This window comes from Crotalus tigris, unplaced genomic scaffold, assembly GCF_016545835.1.
Source record: "Crotalus tigris isolate CLP2741 ecotype Arizona unplaced genomic scaffold, ASM1654583v1 scf7180000017742.2353718, whole genome shotgun sequence".
Taxonomy (NCBI): domain Eukaryota; kingdom Metazoa; phylum Chordata; class Lepidosauria; order Squamata; family Viperidae; genus Crotalus; species Crotalus tigris.
In genome coordinates this window covers 1390015-1410012 of record NW_024096609.1, presented here as the reverse complement: position 1 = coordinate 1410012, position 19998 = coordinate 1390015, and the positions used below count along the sequence as shown (strand labels likewise).

At 40.8% G+C, this 19998-nt stretch overlaps 1 protein-coding gene across 1 annotated transcript in view; it reads right to left on the bottom strand.

Moving 5' to 3' along the window:
• LOC120306620 (heparan sulfate glucosamine 3-O-sulfotransferase 3A1-like) overlaps positions 1–15840 on the bottom strand; it is an 89070-nt gene extending 73230 nt beyond the window's left edge. The window contains exon 1 of the mRNA XM_039340207.1: positions 15314–15840. Within this exon, the coding sequence (XP_039196141.1) occupies positions 15314–15711 (398 nt within the window). The 5' untranslated portion in view covers positions 15712–15840. The remainder of the gene's footprint in view (positions 1–15313) is intronic.
• Between the last annotated feature and the right edge of the window lie 4158 nt (positions 15841–19998).

Genomic DNA, 19998 nt, shown 5'->3' with positions numbered 1-19998 from the left:
AGAGAGAGAGAGAGAGAGAGAGAGAGAGAGAGAGAGAGAGAGAGAGAGAGAGAGAGAGAGAGATGGGAAAAACATAAAAAGCCCTCTTGGATTAAACCAATTATTTAAAATATTAAGCATATGCATTTAAGGGAAGCTAATTATACTCCCCGGAGGAAAAATGAGTGGATAAAAACAATCATATATCCAAGCAAATGGATTTTAAAAAAAAGTCAGTCTGAGTGGAAAATCCAAGAGTTGAGTGAATGCAGAATTTCAACTGAATCTGGAGCTTTAAAAAGTATGATAAGACTATTAGGGTAGTAAGTACACTAGTTCAAAACCAGTTTCTGATTTCTATCCCCTAGATAGAAATCCCCTTGATGATAAACATTCAAAGATTCCTTAAGGCAGTCACACCAGTCTGGTCTCACCAGATTGAATGATCCTATGTCAGATGCCTTACTATTCAGCATTCATGGAAATTGATCCAAAGCATCCTGAGAGCATCATATTAACTTTCTCAAGTATTAAGATTAAATGTGGACATGAACCAACCACATCCCTTTCTTAATAATGCAATGCACATTACCATTTCCTTCTGAGGCACATTAAATACTATCTCACATTGCGATTGTTTCATCCAAAGCAGTAATGCCTATAATTGTGGCCTTCAGGATATGATTGCTGCCAAATCCTACCAGTTACAGTATGTGTGACCAACAACAATGTCCAAAATTTTAAGTCCCATCTCAATTTTCCACATAAGTAAGAGCTTGAAGTATCATGGATGGGGAGCCACATGCACAGGAAGCAATATTCCACAGCTGCCTCCAGCTGCTGGAATAGGCTTCCCTCCCAGTCCTTTTAAGAAACCAAGAACTTTCCTTTGGCTTAGATTCAGAATAACAACATAATACAATGACAGAGTTGGAAGAGATCTTGGAAATCTTCTAGCCCAATCCCTTGCTCAAACAGGAGACCCTATGCCCTTTCAAATGGCTGTCCAGTCACTTTTTAAAAGCTTCCAGTGATGGAGCACCCACAACTTCTGAGGAGCAAGCTCTTCCACTCATTTATTATTTTCACTCTCAGGAAATTTCTCTTTAGTTATAGGTTGCTCCTCTCCTCAGTTCAGGGGTCTTCAAACTTGGCCCTTTTATGACTTGTGGATTTCAACTCCCAGAATTCCTCAGCCAGCATGCTTGGCTGAGGAATTCTGGTAGTTGAAGTCCACAAGTCATAAAAGGGCCAAATTTGAAGACCCCTGCCTTAGTTAATTTCCAACCATTGCTTATTTTCTTCCTTTCTGGTGCTTTAGAAAAATAGGTTGACCCTCTCTTCTTTGTAGGAGCCGCTCAAATATTGGAGCATTGCTATCACATCACCCCTAGTCCTCTTCACTAGACTAGACATACATACAATTCCTGCAACCATTTTTCATATGTTCTTCATATTCTTTCCATCCCAGTTTTATTAGTGGACAAATTGGTATTTATAGTGCAAATTCCCAGGTTCAACATCTCAAGAAATGCAACTGTTAATCCCACACAGAGTTTCAGATGAAAGTAGTGCACCCAATCAGTTTTCAACTGTTCACATTGCCTTTAAGCTGGAGGCATTTGTTCCTTCAGTAAATAGTGGCAGCTTTAAAAAAAGAAAGGCAAAATGTAAATACCTGTATACAAAATAGATATTATGGTTTGACTGACAGGATCGTGGAATTCTAATAAGCAAGCCAATCCAGTCCATGGCTGGTTCAACAAAGGAACAGAAACAAAGCAATTCCTTCTGAAACAGCCCTTTGATCTAATACGCTTTCTTGAGACAATTCCTCTACCCACCAGCACCAGAGTACTGTGTTGTTCTCATGCACTTTAACACAACCCGAATAAGATTTTCTTTTTCTTTCCCCCTCCAGGTTTTATATCAAGTCACACTACATGTACAGAAAGGGTTGGGGAAGACTTCACCTGCTACTGAACTCTGTCTGCTCAATAGACTTGTTCAGCGGTTCCTCCATTTTTAAATCAATGAGGCCATTGTGAATTGCATTCCTCCCCCTTTCCCTCTCGCCAACTCCCTTGTGAACCTGGGAACTCACAGCCATGAAACCAAGGAAGCTGCTGCAGGCCTTCACATTCCCTCTAATATTCAGTCCACATGGAACTGCCCTTATAGGTGTTGCAGCTCCTAAATCACAAGTCAGGGATTTAAAGAAGTGTATTTGTAAGCGATCTGCCTTATTTTAAGAGGGACCAGAGACTTTGTTCCCCTTGAGTCAACATGGGTTACATTTCTTCTCCTGATCCGTAAGCAAATAAAGAGGCTTTAATTGACTAATAGGCAAGATCTGCTGGAATGACAGCAATTTTACTACAGTTGTTGCTGCTGAAAAGAGTTTAATCATATTTACTTAGTCTTTGCCCCAGTGTTACTATAATCTTCCAACATGGAGATCTTCCTGGGCTTTTTTTTTTTTTTTTCCTTTTCTTAAAAAAACTTATTACATCTTTCCTTGTCGTACTAGCTATTGTTCGTAATCTGCTTAAAACTGTAGGGGTCACTGTTGTCTTCTTCTGCTAATTAAATAGAAAAGTGAACTAAAGGCTGATGTTAAAGACTCTGCTGTCTTCTAATTGCATATTCTTAACACGGGGTTCTGCTAATATATTTTAACATAAATATGCACAGACTACATTAGTATAGTTTAATTGTGTTGAGCCTCATTACAAATGGGTCTTTTGTGCTGACTACCAGAAAGTTTGGAAAGATACACAGACAATAAGCAAAAAGTTTAGGTCAGCTAGCTAGAGTATATATTTGGGCAGTGTGGATGTGTTTCAGGTCCTTTCAATTAAATATTGTCATCTTGCAGGACAGAGGAAATGGACCTTCTCTGTTGCTGCCCCCCCCCCCCAACCTCTGGAATAAGCATCCTGTCCCATGAGATACATAAAGTCCCTAATTTCCTGGGATTCCAGAAGGCCTTTAAAAGTTAGCTTTGTTCACAAGCCTGCAATTAGTATGTTTGTGAGGCTCCTGTTAAGTTTTATTGTTGGTGTTGTTGTTCATGTGGACTGTCACATTTTCTATTATGTTTTTAACTGTTTTAACTATGCTGCCAAGAGTCTATTGGAGGGAGCAGCCATAATACATTTAATTCATCATCATCATCATCATTCTAAAAAGTATACCAAATATCCCAAAGAAAATGGGGTTGATCTCCTCCACATTTAACATCTTTTGTTTAAGAGGTATTTCTAGCTTTTATCATGAAAATTATAATTGTGAAATTTCCTTTTTCTTTGTATGTTAAAAATATCTAATTACTCCAAACATAACAGTCTTTAGATTTTGAAGAAGGGGGAAAAAAAACCCACATTTTGTAATTCCAATCCTCAAAATGTATTGCAGAAGACGCTTGAAAAATATTGATAAATTAAGATTTCCTCCAGACAACCTGAATTTCCACTCCCTAAACCCTGATAAAGAAGTTTGAAATTGATCTATGGTCATCTCGTGAACCTCAAAATGTAGTCAACACTCAAGTTCTCCTGGTATTCATTATCTTTCTCTTTCATCTAATCAACAGCAAAAAATACTCATCCTACCTTGGGATGTAGCCTTGGGAGATATCATCAATGGTTAAGTAACAGAATTCCTACTCCATATCTAAGGGGCATGCAACACATTGCTAATTACTTCCTCCATGTTTCCAAACCATGTATTTGTGAGCATGCTGATTTGCAGAAACCAAAGATAAAGCTTTGAGTGTTATACAAAGGAAGATTGAATACTGGTATAACAAATGTAACAATTGCACTGAAATTTCCAGTCACCTCCTAGTCACTAAGCTGCTATCCCTCTTTGAATTTAAAAGCCTCTCTAAGTTGTGGAAGTAACATTGTAACATACTGGCAATCTTCCCAGTAGTTGTTACTACAGATAGATGTTGCTATAGCAGCTACACTGGGAAACTGGAAGACAAACTCTAATCATGTACCAAAAGATACCAGCTCCAGGAACAGATGAAGGCAAATACAGGTAATCCTTGACTTACAAAAGTTTATTTAGTGACCATTAAAAGTTACAATGACACTGAAAAAAGTGACTTATGACTGTTTTTCACATTTACAACATTATAGCATTCCCACAGTCATATGATCAAAATGCAGATACTTGGAGACTCATATTTATGATGGTTGCAGTGTCCCAGGGTCACGTGAAACCAGATTCACTTAACAACCGTATCATTAACTTAACAACTGTAGTGATTCACTTAAGAACTGTGGCAAGAAAGGTCATAAAATGGGGCAAAATTCATTTAACAAATGTCTCACTTAGCAACAGACATTTTGGGCTCAATTATTAAAGGCCTATCTATAAGAAAAATGGATAGAATACATACACTATATACTATACACACAACTCAATTATCTACAAGATATCTTTTTCTAAAAAAAAAGGAAAGAATTGTATTTTGAGAGAGAAAAAAGTCTTTAAAAAATAGGTTGATAATTGATGAAGATGTGCTCCATGTTTGAAGCTGATATTTTAGCACTAAGCAAAAAAAAGAAAAAAAAAAGAACGGTCAATGATTATGTTCTCCAGACGACCAGAACGAACCCTGCAAGAAGCTCATAAACAGGACAGGATTTCAGCAGGGCTTTCCTGCTCATAATGCCTACAGACTAATACTGTGGAGGATACTGCCTCTGATATTGAAGAATATCAGTATAACTGATGGCCACCGATATGTGTGTCCACTCTGGATTTGTTTAAACCTTTCAAACTGATCCAGGTTGATTAGCAATCACTTCATTTTGTGTATGGGCATTCTACGAAGCTTGCATTTTAACTCTGGATACGATTGTATGTCTAGAATTTCCCAGCATCAGAATTCTGAGTTCTTTCATGAATTCTGTTAAGCAAAGGCTTTGATGCATGGCTGGTTTTGAATTTTTTTGTCAAATAGATTTGCTAATTTTGCTAAATGTAGCATAGGACTGCTTACTTCAGTCATTCAACCTCATAGTCCCATCAAGGTCAATCCAGAACTTACTAAGGAAAATAATATGTCCATCTCAAATTAGCACCCACTGAAATGGTAGTCTCCCAACTTATCTACTTATTAAAAAAAAAACAAATCATGAATCTCAAATCATAATATTTTTTCATATATTTCTTTCATTCCAGTCAGCGTGTTGCTGAAGAGAGGTACATACTTATTCTGCACACCAGGCCCCTAAAAAAGTAATCCTATATAAAAAAAAAAGCTGAATCTCCAATTCCCAGGAATCTAATCGCTAAAACATTAGCAGATGTACTGTATGTTCTCATACTGAGGTTTCAGGAACAGCATTTTAGAAGAGAAGTGGCATCAAAGTGATCCATACCACATCGAACATGATAGGTGGTTTATTCCATAGAGACCTGTTTAACAAATATCGTCCCCACTGAGATCAATATCCAATCTGTAGACAAGCTAAGCTAGAGGCAGGTTACAACACTGTTGAAATAATCAAGCCAAATTTTGCAAATCTTTTAGCTAGGCCTCAGGTATCAGAGAACCTACCATAGGCAGTTTTCTCTATGACCCATTCCTGACTCTGGTGACTTCATGGATGAGTTATTACAGTTTTCATGGCAAGATTTACAGAAGTAGTTTGCCCTGTCTTCTTCCAAGGCCAGGGCTGAGAGATAAAGAGATTGGCCCATAATCACCAGCTGGCTTTCATGGAACTTTGAACTCACAGTCGCTTACTTTCTAGCCTGTATCTTCACTACTTCAACTAACTGGCTTCTCACTGTATTTGTACCAACAACGAACAAACAAGATCATGACCAAAAGCAGAACTTAAAAAGAAACCTGAATGATGAATAAATGAATGTTTAACCAATAAATCAATGCTCTTGAAAAACACACTTCCCAATGCACTTTCAAATACAGCCAAAAGACAGCCTTCACATTTTGTTCCTCTTGTACAATCTGAAAAGGAGCCACATGAAGTATGTACATTCCTGATGTGTAGTGGTGTTGGTAATGAATTATATCACATTGTCACACAACATCTTCTCTCAAGATAAGTTCTTATAGCCTACGGTAAAGAAAGAATGGAGTTGTGTACTCTAACAGCAGGCTTATTGTCTGAGTTTCCTTTTATTGTATGATGGACACAGTGAAACTGCCCACACATTGAAATGTTTTTTCAAGATAAATACATCTATCTAAAAATCATGAAAACTTCAAAAATTCTTATTTTACTAAGTGTGTATTTGCTTCTGCATTCTCTGCTGGCATATTTCTGAGGCTGCACACTGTACAAAAGTATTTCCACTCTAAGATATTGCATTGATGGCAATGAAATATATGCTATGTTTCTTTAGGATCACAAGATAAGCAGTTTCATTGGATAGCTGCCAGACATTATGTCCATGCAGGGTCTCCAGATTCAGGTGTTAATTTTCCAAGTCTAGAAAAAATACTTAAAAATACATGTGAAAAACCTCAGACCTTTAAATGTTTCCTTTTTGATCCTCTTTCAAAGCGTGTAAAATTGGATAACTGCACAGTTAAGAAAATATCATTCCACAGACAGTCTCAGATTTCAGGAATAAAAAGGTTTTATTCTCTAAAAATCATCTATATATCACAGCCTCTGTAGGATTGAAGGGACTTAAATTGACATCCAGTCATACACCACTCTCCCATTTTTCATTGCAAGAACCTTCTTTTAGCTAGGTGATTATATCTGCAATCACATTGAATTTAATAGTCCAATTGTGAAGTCCCATTGGACCCAAGAGTACCAACTTCAGAGAAAGAAGATATAGTGCTCCCATAATTTACTTTATTCTTGCCTCCATCATTATACATTCTATAACAAAGGTTTAGAGAAAATTGAATATTAAAAAAGAAAACTAATAGTGATTTTATCAGTATACTCACTATAATTTTCTTGTTATTTCCCAAATGTTGCCCAATTTCTAAAATCCAGTTTGGGCTCCATTTTTTACATTGGTATTAGAGAAGGACATTTATATACATTTTTTCACACATTTTTCTTAATCCAAACTTCACTGTGTGCACTTTTTCTGAGTTTTCCATCTAATGAAATGTATTTGTGTTCATATTTTAATATAATTACTCTAGTTCAGTAAGGACCTTTTTCAATACTCAATTATTCTATATATTTATGAACCACAAAGAATTCTGAAAAATATCTTTCAGCATTCACGTTTTTGGTTGACTTATCATTTGGTAAATGCAGATTGGTTATATTTCTATGGAGAAAAACAATTGTCACCCGTTTTCACTTCGACATACATTCCACCAGGTTTGATTCCCATAGCTGGTAACCATACAACTGCAACCTAAATATTCCTGTCCTCACCCTCTAATGTGAAAGATTTCTGATGATAACATGGACTTTTCATTGCTAAATGTATACTGATCCCAGCTCAGGAGCCCTTTTGTTTTACCCCTATGTGCTTGACAGGAAACAAAACATTTTTGCCATGCAACAAAGACAAATTGCTTGCTGAGCCAACAAGCTATTTTCATATTAACTTGCCAGAGGATACAACTTTATTAACTTAAAATGATAGAAGCACGTGGGAGAAGCATCTGCAAATTGCAAATAAGGCAATTGCCCTATGGCTTTCATGTTTATTTCCTCATTGTGGCTTCTTTTTTTTTCCTGAGGAATGAAAAATGGAGCCCATTAAAAATATTTGATTGGACTTGATTAAAGCTATCTTCTCAGGTAACTTCTATATCCAAAAGCCTTATTAAATTTTTAAAAAAAACCCTCTCCCATTCTGAAAGTGTTTATTTAAATCAATGACCAGATTGGTCATGACTGCAGACTTGCTGGAACTCCAGCTGCAGAAAATGGAAGGAACAGTCCTATTCAGGAGAACCACTAAGTGAGGAGTAGGTAGAGGATCACTGTGCCAGTGGAATGGCAAAAAGAGGGCTCAGATTTTTTTTTTTTTAAGAGCTAGGAAATCTCTCAGAGGTGGAATGAGGAAGGTCTTTCCAAAAGAAGTATTTTCTATCTCTTTATTTCTGCAGCCATGCTTTCTCAGTGTCTTGTAATGGGGGATTGAGGCCTGAATATTGACCCAATTCTTTTGGTCTTCTACTCCATGATCACCAATTGCACATGTGCAATCTAGCTGTTACCTCCTGATCTTTTATTCTTGTTGTCAATTCTATCCACAGACATAGCAACAACAACAACAACAATAATAATAATAATAATAATAGAGTTGGAAGGAACCTTGGAGATCTTCTAGTCCAACCCCCTGCTCAGGCACGAAACCCTATACCATTTCAGATAAATGGTTGTCCAGTCTCTTAAAAACTTCCAGTGTTGGAGCATTCACAACTTCTGGAGGCAAATTCTTCCACTGAGTTAGGTCCCATATTGTATATTTTCTATGTAGGCCAGGAGGGAGGCTCATCTCATGACCATGATGGGATAATCTAATGGGAGAGAGGAAGAGCTGAAGTAGAATGGCATACCGTATTGCTTTCTTTTCCAGTGTTCCTGGGAAGAATGCAGCTGACCTACTACAACAGGTCCAGGGACATATATTGTAGTTTTCAGTGTCACAAAATGGATCTGGGAATAGGCACACATGCTGCTGGGCAGGACACATTTGGCATGTGTGAGTAGACCTAAGTGGGGTCAGTATGGGAGCAAGTTGCAGCAGGTGGAAGCGTTTAGATGATCATGGCTTATCTCAAAAACAAGCAAAACCATCAGATTTAATCCCAGAAGTGTAGAATAGATTAGATAATTGAAAAAAAAATCCCTGAAAACAGCAATGGCTACCGTTTCTGCATTGTTCCTGAGAGAACTACTTGGATATCACTTGATCTCAATGAGAGAATATTTATATTTTTGTATACCCAGGAAGTTGAGTATTGTCTCCTTTCCTCAAAGAATCAGGTCCATGCATATAAAACATGAGCAATCCCTTCCAGTTAGGGCTCCTTTGCTATGCTCCTGGCTTCTATGGCTATGTATAGGGGAAATAGATGAAAGTTCTAGGACAGGGATGTCAAACTGCTGGTCCATGGGCTGGTTGACTCATGCAGAGACTGTGCCCACCCCAGCTCCAGCAATGCAAAAAAAAAGTCACGATATGTCGCAACACGTCACGTGACGTGGTGAGTTTGACACCCATGTCCTAGGATGTCTAATGTGGTACAGTAATTAGGCTCCTGCTTTTTGGACTTTGCAAGGTGTGCTGAAGATTTGGGAACAGTTTCTCTTTTCTCTCCTGTGTGATTTGTAAATAGAACATGGGGATGTTTTTCCTGGGTGGACTCAAAAATTCTACAGCTTCCGTTCTGAGTCCAGACAACCACCAGGGATTGCTTTTATCAGGGACATTTATGGCAGTTTTGCTAGTCCATCCCATCATGGTTTCTTGTCAAAAACAGCATTTTCATCAATGGGATATGGGGTATCCTATCCAGGTATCCTCCCTGCTGAGTTACATGGATCTCAAAACTTATTGGCTAGCAAATGTTTTGCTAAAAACAAAACCAATAAGAGATATGAATGTTTTAAGAGATGCTTCTGTGCTCTGGGAGTGGGAGTACTAAGATTGTTGTTGGTTATGTACCTGAGTGTAGAGTGGAAGCAAAGCAGAAAACTGGAACATGCACTCTGTAATCAGTTTGCTGGCAGTTCTGGTGTAGACAGTGATGGATATGTAGTTAATATCTCCAGAAACACTGAAAGCATGAATATGTTTTTCCTAGAAGTCATCAATTTTCCTCCCAAGCAGAGTATGGACTTAAATTTGCAGCCAGCATTATCACTTCAGCTCTAAAGTAATCCTCGATCTGCTCTGGTAAACCCATCATTGTGAACCTGTGAATCAAACTAGCTTTAAGTATTTTGTCAAAATAAGCTATATCAGAAAGAATGCATTTGCTGCGATTGCATTACACTGACACAGTGATTTCTTTAATTAAAGGATTACTTTATTAATAAACATAATTGTCTGAGTTTATATTACATGCTAAATGGTAAACTAGGGTTTACTCACTGTGGCTGGCTCAAAATCAATTGTGAATTGCTTAACCATGGTTTACTGAACACATTTGTATTAGTTGTATTCATACACTACACTAAGCCAATATCAAATCAACTACCTTATGTCTTACCATGATATGTGAGCCAAATCAGAGTGCAACAAAAATATCAGCTGTCAGAGAGAGAGACAGTTATCCAAATCTTTCCCCCAAATGTTCAAAAACAAAATCAAGAAAACATTTTGAGCTATTATTTTCATACAATTATATAAAACACTATAAAGGATAATTCTGTGCAGGTGATGGGAGAATGAATACATCCAGACTACATGGCATTATTCATTATTGGCTGCATTCACATATGTTACTAAGCCAACATTTCCGGCTGCTGTGAACACCTCCATTGTTTCCACTTGGCTTCTCCCAAGAAGCTCTTTCTGTGGTTTGTTTAGCATGCCATCAAAAGCAGAAAGACTGCAGTGTTACTTCCTAACAAGCTTGTTAGGAGAAGAACAAGCCAGGAAATGTTAAGCAAACCTTGGAAAGTACTTCTACAGTTTGTTTAGCCACTCCCACTTATAGGAGGAGCCCCTGAGTGACTAACCCCAACTAGTTGTTTAGTCATGGTAAGTCAGAGTTCTGACAAGTTCTTGGTGTGTCTTAGATTTCATTTAATCGCAGTGTTTTGAATCAATTATCAGGGACCAGGAAAGCAGTCTAATAATTTGCAGGTAATATGTTTAAGCTGCATGGTGATGTTCCTAAGGACAAGGCAAATTAATCAAGCTCTCGTGCTGTTAGTAATTTTTTTAAAAGTAGCATTCAAATCACTTGTGCCTATTTTTTTAAAAAAAAAAAACCTGGGAGAAAACATTTTCTACTGATTCAAAGCATTCTCTTTTGGCTCAGCATAAACATGTGCCTAGTTTACATTACTCTTTGGCTTCAAAATATGGATGGAAAATGTGTGTGTACATTCCCAGAAAAGTCTAGTAATCTAGATACTATACCAGTCTGCTCTAGCCCAGAACCATCCAGATGTGATTCCAGATGTTGAAACTAGAATTCCCAGAAGTTGAGACTACAACTCTCTGTCAGCAAGGCTGTTAACTATTCTGTACTATATTATGCCAGCTTTCCTAACATGTAATTACTAGGAAGTACAAGGCAATTGACATTTAGGACAAGAATCTTTTCAATACACATACACACACAAACAACAATAGCAAGTTTAGGGTAACTACAGATCACCACCAGATCATTCCTATCAAACTTTACCTTGTCAGTGTCTACACTAGACAATGCATAGAAAAAATGGCCTTAAGTTATAGTTATCCATTTATTTTAATACAAGGAAAAAACATTGTGACAGGAACATTAGCAAAACACTGGGACTGTCTACCTAGGCCATTCTTTTCTGAAAATTGCAAGGGATTGGATTACCTGGCTTTGTGATCCCTTCCAGCCCCATAATTGTCCCTTCTAGCCCCATGATTCTATGACTGTACTTCCCAAGTATGATCGTGACTTTTGTGAGTCGACTAACAGGGCAGTGTAAAAGGTGGATTGCAGCCTGATCCCTGTATCCTATTTTCTTGAACATAAAGCCAGCCTTAGCAAAGTGATAGAAAACAGCATGGTGCTCTGACTTTAGTCCAGAGCAGGAAGAGTTAAGGAGTGAGAATGTACCAAATGAGAAAGCACCTGCTGCCACTCTAGGAAATAACATTACAAACTGTCTTTGCAGCTCAGGAGTTAGAGTCAGACATTGATTAGCTCAACTGCAGAGAAGCTCCTGAAAACTAACACCACTGTGGGTACACAGGAACACAATGTGGATGCCTATGAGGACAACCTGTGGAGTAAAGTGAAATGGAATGCTCATAAGTTGCTACTTCAGCTTGCAGAGCGAAGTTCTGTCTGAACAATCTTAATGAGAAATAGGAAATGGAGACAGGACTATCCATCATTTTTTTCCCCTGAGTGGGATTGCAACACTTCTACAATTGTACCCTACAAACACCCATTCCCAATTATAATACTTTTATTCAGACACAAAATATTGACACTTGAGTAAATAGAAATTGAAATAAGGAAGAACTACTGGAGAGTGATAAAGCAAGTCTTTTACCCACAGGAATTCCCAAGTTTCACACACACACACACACACACAGACTTGTGTATGTGTGTGTGTGTGTGAGAGAGAGAGAGAGAGCTTTCCATAGAAGGCTGAGAAAATTGATATCTGAACTCTTTTTAGTTAATGTAGAGGAACCAGGACTGTGTTAACTAGACCAATAACCTCTTTATAAAACAGTTTCCTAGGCTCTTAAAGACATCTGGTTCTTTGTAAAATGAACATCTGACTCAACTATCAATTATTGATTGAAAACCATATGTCCCAACCCAAAGAAAGTTAATAGTGTTTGGTTTTTACTGACACAATTGATTAATTTAAATTTTACTGATTTCAATTAAATTCTCTAAACTGGGTTTTACAATCCTTAGAAAGATAGTATGGAAAGTAGCAGAAATTTTCCGCAAAGGTCTGTTTTACTGTTACTCTGAGTACCTTAAGAGAGCAAATAGCATTGCTGAAATATTTACAGAAGAAGAAAGGCATTTAATTGCACTAATTTCTTACCATCTGTCCAAATGTTGTCCAAAGCTTCTAAGGCAGGGGGAGGGGTAAGGTAGATCAGGCACTTGAAATGATAAATTAATTTTTACACTTACAGTTTTTAAAAATCAGCAAGCCTTACTTTGGATTTTTAAATCTAGGAGTAAAAGTCAAACCATATAAAACTTTGCTATTCTGCTAATAGGAAGGAAGGAAGGAAGGAAGGAAGGAAGGAAGGAAGGAAGGAAGGAAGGAAGGAAGGAAGGAAGGAAGGAGTCATTAACAACAGTATCTTTCTTGTAGAGGACACTGGCTGTATTTCCATAAAACATCTCCTGAAATGCAATCCACCTTTTAGCTGACTGCATGATTCAGTAAATTGGTCTAATTGAACAAACTATGGGTAATTTATGGGATGTGAATCTAGCCGCTCATGATGTAAAGTCAGATTTCTCTATTGCCTGCCTCTCAAAATGTAAATATATATGGACAAATATTGGTTCATTAGAAAACACATGCAAATTAAAAGCATCTCTCTTCAGTCTCCTCCCAAGTACTAAGTCATTTCATACAGGCGCTCATTGTATTGTTGGTGAAAACTTCCTGCCCTGAAATATTTGTTTAGTACCTATCTTTTTTTCTGCCTGTTCCCTTCTCATCCCAATGGAGACTTGATTAATTCTTTTTGTTGTTCATGCTCACAAGCCTCTTCTTTACCTCTGAAGAGAAGGATGAAAACACTTTGGGATAGATGCCATGCAAGGTTACTTCCAATGCCGATGCTGAAAACAGTCAGATATGAAGAGGGCTGATAGCTTGTGGGGGTGGGGAAAGTAGATCGTGGAAGGAATGTAGTTTACTTAAGGATTTATTTACTGGAATGGACAAGTCTGCAGGTCAATTTAATTTGTCTGCAGTATTTATACAAAAGGATCAGAGTAGGTGAAAGAGCCAAGCTGACAATTTGAAACCAGTTGGACCACTTCAGCTGGTAAAACTTATATTGGAATCTATATAGTTTGTTTATTTCCAAATACATGCAAAAGGTGTAAGAACAGTGTGTAAGAGAAGCACCCACTACAATAAAATGAGAAAGTGCTACAGCAGGACTTAAAGCAAATCAATGACTTTACACAAGGAGTTTGTGGAGCCATGGGCTTTTTTTATTAGACCTACCAGCTCTGTGCCCCAAAAATCCAAATCTCCAGTAAAGGGCAAGATAGATAGATAGATAGATAGATAGATAGATAGATAGATAGATAGATAGATAGATAGATAGATAGATAGATATGCCCCCATCCTGCTTTAATGCCATCTCATGGTCAAATTATTATAGCCCAGGTTTGGTAGCCCTAATATCAAGCACTGGTTTTGGAAAATATTTGGAGTGGTGTGTGTGTGTGTGCTTGTGTGTGCAGGGAAGGCCAGACTGGGCACAACAATGAACTAAGAGCCATGGGTTGAAGAGTTCATAGATAGCTACGAGGGTGGTATTCAGGGTTAGAGAAAGAAAGTTCTAAACATGCTCTTACCTCTAATTCATTCAACAGAATAAAATAAATAAACTCTGCCTACAGCTTCTTTCTCTTCCTGTGGAATATCATGGACCAAATAGCAGGCTTGAAATGAAGGTTTGGGATAAATATTGCAGAGAATTTCCTCTTCTAATATTTTTTATAAAGGAGGTTGCTAGATAGGAAGATGAAGGTGAGTTTAAGAATGGGTGCCAGGACATTACAGTGGCAGGGGAGGGTTACTGCTTAGGGGGGGGGGAGAGGACAAGAGGACAAAGAGAACTGAGGGAGTTGAATTTAAGGGAAGAATTGATGAAGTTATGTGTGTGTGTGTGTGTGTTTTGGGGGGGTTAGAAATCAAGGTCCCCAAGTGGAGCTTGATAATTGGGATGATTTCTTATCCACTTGATAAGAATAAGAGATAAGAGATCATCCCAATGAGGAGGCTGCCCTGGAACTATAGGAAAGAAAGGATTACAGACTGAATAACCCTACAAGGAAAAAGGAGGTGGTGAGTATGCAAAATATGAGGGAGCGGAACTTGCTAGGACCTAGTTGTAAAAGGCAGTTTTCTATTGGATTACTTGAGAATACACCCTGTAAAAATCCCAAAGACACATACACAAACCCAAGATATTTAGAGACCCAGATGCCCTTTTCTTCCTGAATACCAAACTTATTTCAATGCAGGAACACACACCTACGTTTCTAAGCGAGACCAAAGGTACTTTGCACATGCTCAGAAACAATCGCACTGCCCATCACTTCACCCCTTGGTTCCCTCAGCATGCTCGGTTTCGCATACCAAGAGGCCAACAATACCCGGGGTGCGCAAGTTTAGTGTGGATATTCATTGGACAGAGTTGAAGAGAATTCCTCCCAGATGTGTACCCTGGCGTCTTCTCTCTACTGGATGTGTGAGGCTGGCTGTCAACGAAGCTCTAAATTTAGAGCTGGGCAACTCGGAAAAGCAAAAGGGAGGCCGTGGGTTTCCCAGCGAGTTTTCCAAGCTCTCCCAACCACCCGGGAAGGGAGAGGAAGGGGAACCCGGGCGTCCTTCGTGCCGCGCCCGACACACCCAAGGAGGCTGGAGCCCTGCCCTGCTGGCGCCATTCAAGAGCAGCGGAGCCACGTACGTACCGGTACCAGGCGAGTCCCCGGCCGTAGTTCCGATCGAAGAAGTGCGGCTCGGCGCCGGCCGCCCTCACATCCGGATGCACCCGCAGAAACTCGAGCAGCGCTCGGGTGCCGCCCTTCTTCACGCCGATGATCACCGCTTGCGGCAGCCGCTTGTTGCCTTCTCCCCCCGGCTGGGCTTGCAGTAAGGGATCCCGGGGCGTGCCAGCCGCCTCTTCGCCTTGAGCCACGGGAATCGGGGCCGGATCCCGGGTGAGGACGCGCGCTGCCCCGGCTAGGCAATAGCTGGCGTAGAGAGACATGAGCACGGAGCCCAGAACCAGCAGCAGCTTCCGCAAGGCGCGGCGGGGCAGGGGCTCGGGGCCAGAGGAAGAGACGGGGGGCGTCCCTCCCCGGGCCATGCTAGGCGGCCCCCCGCGCCGGGGCCATCGCCCCCTCCTCTCAGACGCTTTGCGCTCGGCGGGGAGCGGACAGCCCCATGGACGGCCGATCTGGAGCCGGACCCGCCGCCGTAAGGATGGCGAGGAGAGGTGGGGTCGTCCCTTCCTCCCAACCGGAGAGTGGGGTTCACGGGCGCCTCATTCCGGCGCGCTAGCGGGAAGCCGCGGGCTTCTGCTCCGACGGCGAAAAGGGCCGGAGGGAAAGAGGGGGAGAAGGCTCCCTTTCGGGGATTAAGCGAAGGCCTGGCAGAGACGGGAGCATCGCGCTCCGGCTGCGGGGGCCTGGGAGGGTCTCGGCAGGGTCGAGTTGGCCGCCTGGATACTAAGCCGAGCTACTCGCCAGAAGCGACGCATCTCAGCGGTGGGAAAACTGGCGGTCGCCTTCCAAGCGGCTCTCCCGCTCTGCTGAATTTGCAGCCAGGGGGAGGAGATCCTGGGAAGTTAAGAAGCTGCTGGATCCGGAGAAGGCGGCGGAACGCGGAACTTCAGTACCTGGGCGAGGATCTTCAGCTGACACATCTCCCCCCTTCTCCGGACCAGCGAGGCGGAGATCTGGGCTGCCGGGCACTTGAAAGGCCAGTGCCGGATGGGATGGGACTGAGCACAGGTTTGGTACTCTGTCTCCGAGGACCGAGGCTGGCGGGACTTTCTGGATTCCGGTGGAAAGGGAGAACCAGATGGAAAGACTCAGCGGCGGTCGGTTCCAGGAAGGCAGCAGAAGCTGCCCGCTGTCCCAAAGAGGTTCCCCTGCAAAGGAGTTCGGCGGGAGGATGTCCTCACCTTGCGCGAACGGCTGGACAGGCGGACGGAAAGTCCTCCGCAAAGCGCTCGCCTGTCACCTTCCCGGTGGGATTCTCTCTTCCCGGCTGCTCCGGCGGCTGCCACACGTGGAGCTCTCGATTGTAGCTCAAACTTCTCCGAATGGCAAACTCGCCCCCCCTCACACCCACACCGGGCTGTTAACGACGTACCCAGAAACCAATAAGAGCTTGAGAAAAGAGAGAGGGGCGGATCTGCCTTTCAGAGGGGATTCTGAATAGAGGCGGGGGCAGAACTAATGAGGACACGCCCCTTCGCCAGGTTCCGGAGTGGCTGCTTTGGCGGTTCAGAACAAGGGAGGTTTCGTTACGGTTGAATGTCACTGGTGTGAAGATCTCTGGATCTTTTTGTGCAGTCTTTCTCACAAAAAAACTTGCTCAGGTGTATGCCTTCTGAGCATACATCTACCCGCACCGCTTCCCATCTCTGCAATCGGATTCACCCTCAAAGATGCGGAGCACCCAGTATTTTAGCCCGTCAAGACTGGGTGCTCCACATCTTTGACGGGGAATCCGATTTCAAAAATGAGCAGCGGTGTGGGTGACGGCTTGGGATAAAACTGGTTCAGAGTCTGATGCTCTGGCAAATTGTTTAGAAGAGGCAGTGGAGCAAGCAAAGCCTGGTGGGGAGAGCTGCCTAGTTAGTGGACCATGTGAGTGGACCGTCTTTGAGGTTGACTAAATGCAATGAGGAGGAAAGAGATTTTTTTTTACTTCTGGTGCTTGCTGAAAAGAGAATTCTTCACTCCCAGCTTGCTAGACAATTTATTAAAATTACCCTGATCTACACACATCTAGTAAAGGTCCTCCTTTAAAGCTGGCTACTTGTGGGGACATACGGAGAGTCAAGGGAAATTTAAGTCTGCTGTCTTTAAATAAAGACAAATAAAACCAGTGAGAAATGAACACAACAAACCCGAATATTTAAAGAAAGCTAGAGCAAAGTAACCACAAATAGTTAGAATCAAAGCAATGCCCACAATCTATAGAAAGAAGCTTTTTTTAAAAAAACCTTGTTTTTCCAAGTTAGGATTATACTTCCAAGCAGGGGTCCTGTCTCTTTAACATTTTGTGTGGTAGCAGATGCTGGTAAATCAATAGGAAAAGCTTTTTGCATCTTGGCTAAAGGCCTATCGTAGAACAGCCCAGCCAGAAAGACAAAATAGCAACCGGCACTTCAACAGAGTTTGCACTGCAGATGGAAGCAGATGCTTGTGTAAACAGTGACACAAAACACCTCACACATTCCCCCCCCCCCCCAAGTGGTGTTGTTCTTCAAGCTGAAAATAAAATTTCACAAGTAAAATGTAGTAGAATCACTTTGTTGAGGTTAAAAAAAAAACCTTAAGTGCATCTATACATATTCAAAGATTTACATTTTGCTTCGACTTCTGGAGTGTTTTACAATGTAAGCTTCTCTCAATCATATATTCATATATATAAAATCATGATATTTTCACAAAGCAGTTCATTGTAGATTCCCTGCACATACCAGGATTTCATTCTTAATCCCTGCAATAGAGTAGCATTTATTAGAGCTGACACCATTTTCTTAATCTTTTCTCCAAGAATCTTTTGCATAAATTGGACAGATCCAAAAGAATTATAGGATTATATTTGTAAAAACCTGTAAAAACACAGACAAATCATTGCACCTATAAGGCCATTCCCATACCAGTACATGCTTGCTCATACACTCAGTCTTTAGATTTTTCTCATTGTTCAACTATTCTTCTTGGAGACTGAATGATCTATTACATTTAACTGCCTTTTAGATTCAGACTAAGTGTATCAAAGCCTACAGGAAGGTCACTTGAAATGGTTCTAATAATTTCTGGAGTTGTAGACAAATGATGTTTATGAAATTTGTTACTTAGATTCTCTCATGTTTATTTGCAATTTAAATTTAAGCTATTTCAGCTTTAAAAATATCAAAGAATAACATACCTTCTATTCCTTTATTAAACAAGTCAAAAGGAGGCCCTCTCAAGGTCCAGAAGATGTTAATGGGAGACTTAAGCATGTGTCTATAATCAAGATTGTAGAGGAGGCCTATCTCCTTAGAACAGTGGTTCTCAACCTGTGGGTCGGGACCCCATTTGGGGTCGAACGACCATTTCACGGGGGTCGCCAAACAAGGCTGTCTGCCATTTTTCCCCCTTTTCTTTGGCCACGCCCCTGGCACCCAGTGATGTATAAGTGGTTGGGGGTCACCACAACATGGGGAACTGTATTATGGGGTCGCGGCATTAGAAAGGTTGAGAACCACTGCCTTAGAAGAACATTTCATTGTTATCAGTTCCAGATGCAAAGATCCAGAAGAAACCCCAGATTATATTTTTCTCCAATGAAGTGCACTATTCCATCCAAAATTCTGCATTCAGCTTCAGTTTCTTAACATTTGAGGGGCTGCCACAAAGAAGAGGGGGTCAAACTATTCTCCAAAGCATCAGAGGGCAGGACAAGAAACAATGATTGGAAAGTGACCAAAGAGAGAAGCAACCTGAAATTAAGGAAAAACTTCCTAACAGTGAGGACAATTGGCTTCAGTGGAACAGCTTGGCTTCAGAAATCGTGGGCGCTCCATCACTGGAGGTTTTTAAGAAGAGGCTATACAGTCACTTGTCTGAAATGGTATAGGTTCTCCTGCTCGAGCAGGGGGCTGGACTAGAAGACCTCCAAGGTCCCTTCCAGATTCTATTCTATTCTATTCTATTCTGTTCTATTCTATTCTGTTCTGTTCTGTTCTGTTCTGTTCTGTTCTGTTCTATTCTATTCTATTCTATTCTATTCTATTCTGTTTGTTTCTGTTTCTACACTGCACAGGTCAAGTATCACCTCAGCTTCCAGGTGGTCTTCTTGAAAGGAGTACCAGAAAGAGAAGTGATACAGTACTCTAAACCTTTTTTGCAATCTTCCACTCCAATGCCACTGTGGTTCACACAATTGTTAAATACCATGAAGAGCAAGAAAGAATCCTCTGTGACATCCTCATCATCTCAGCCTGAAGAACTTTTTGCTCTTAGGCCAATGAAACCAACAGGACAGCCCAAGCTCAGGTCCGTCCTTTTTCCTGAAGCTCTACCTCTTAGCCAAACCTGCTGTCCCCCAAAAGAGGAAGGGCCATTCTTATTTCCATTCAGCATCTGATATCAAAGTAGAATTTTCCTCTGACCTGCAAGTCTTTTAAATAGCCTCAGTTGTTGTCAAAAGAGGCTATCTGAATGCTTCATTGCTGCACAGGGAGCAATTTTTGAGAGGTTTCTTTCTCTCTTTCTTTCCTTTTACTGCTCAGAAGGGAAAGGCTAAACATCCTTTCTCTGTCAAAGTGACTCTCAGCTCTGCAATACATCAGGATCAGAAGGGGCAGAAATAAGGGCAAACCTTGCTGTATATAATGCAATAGTCAATTTATTAATTCTTTTCCCCA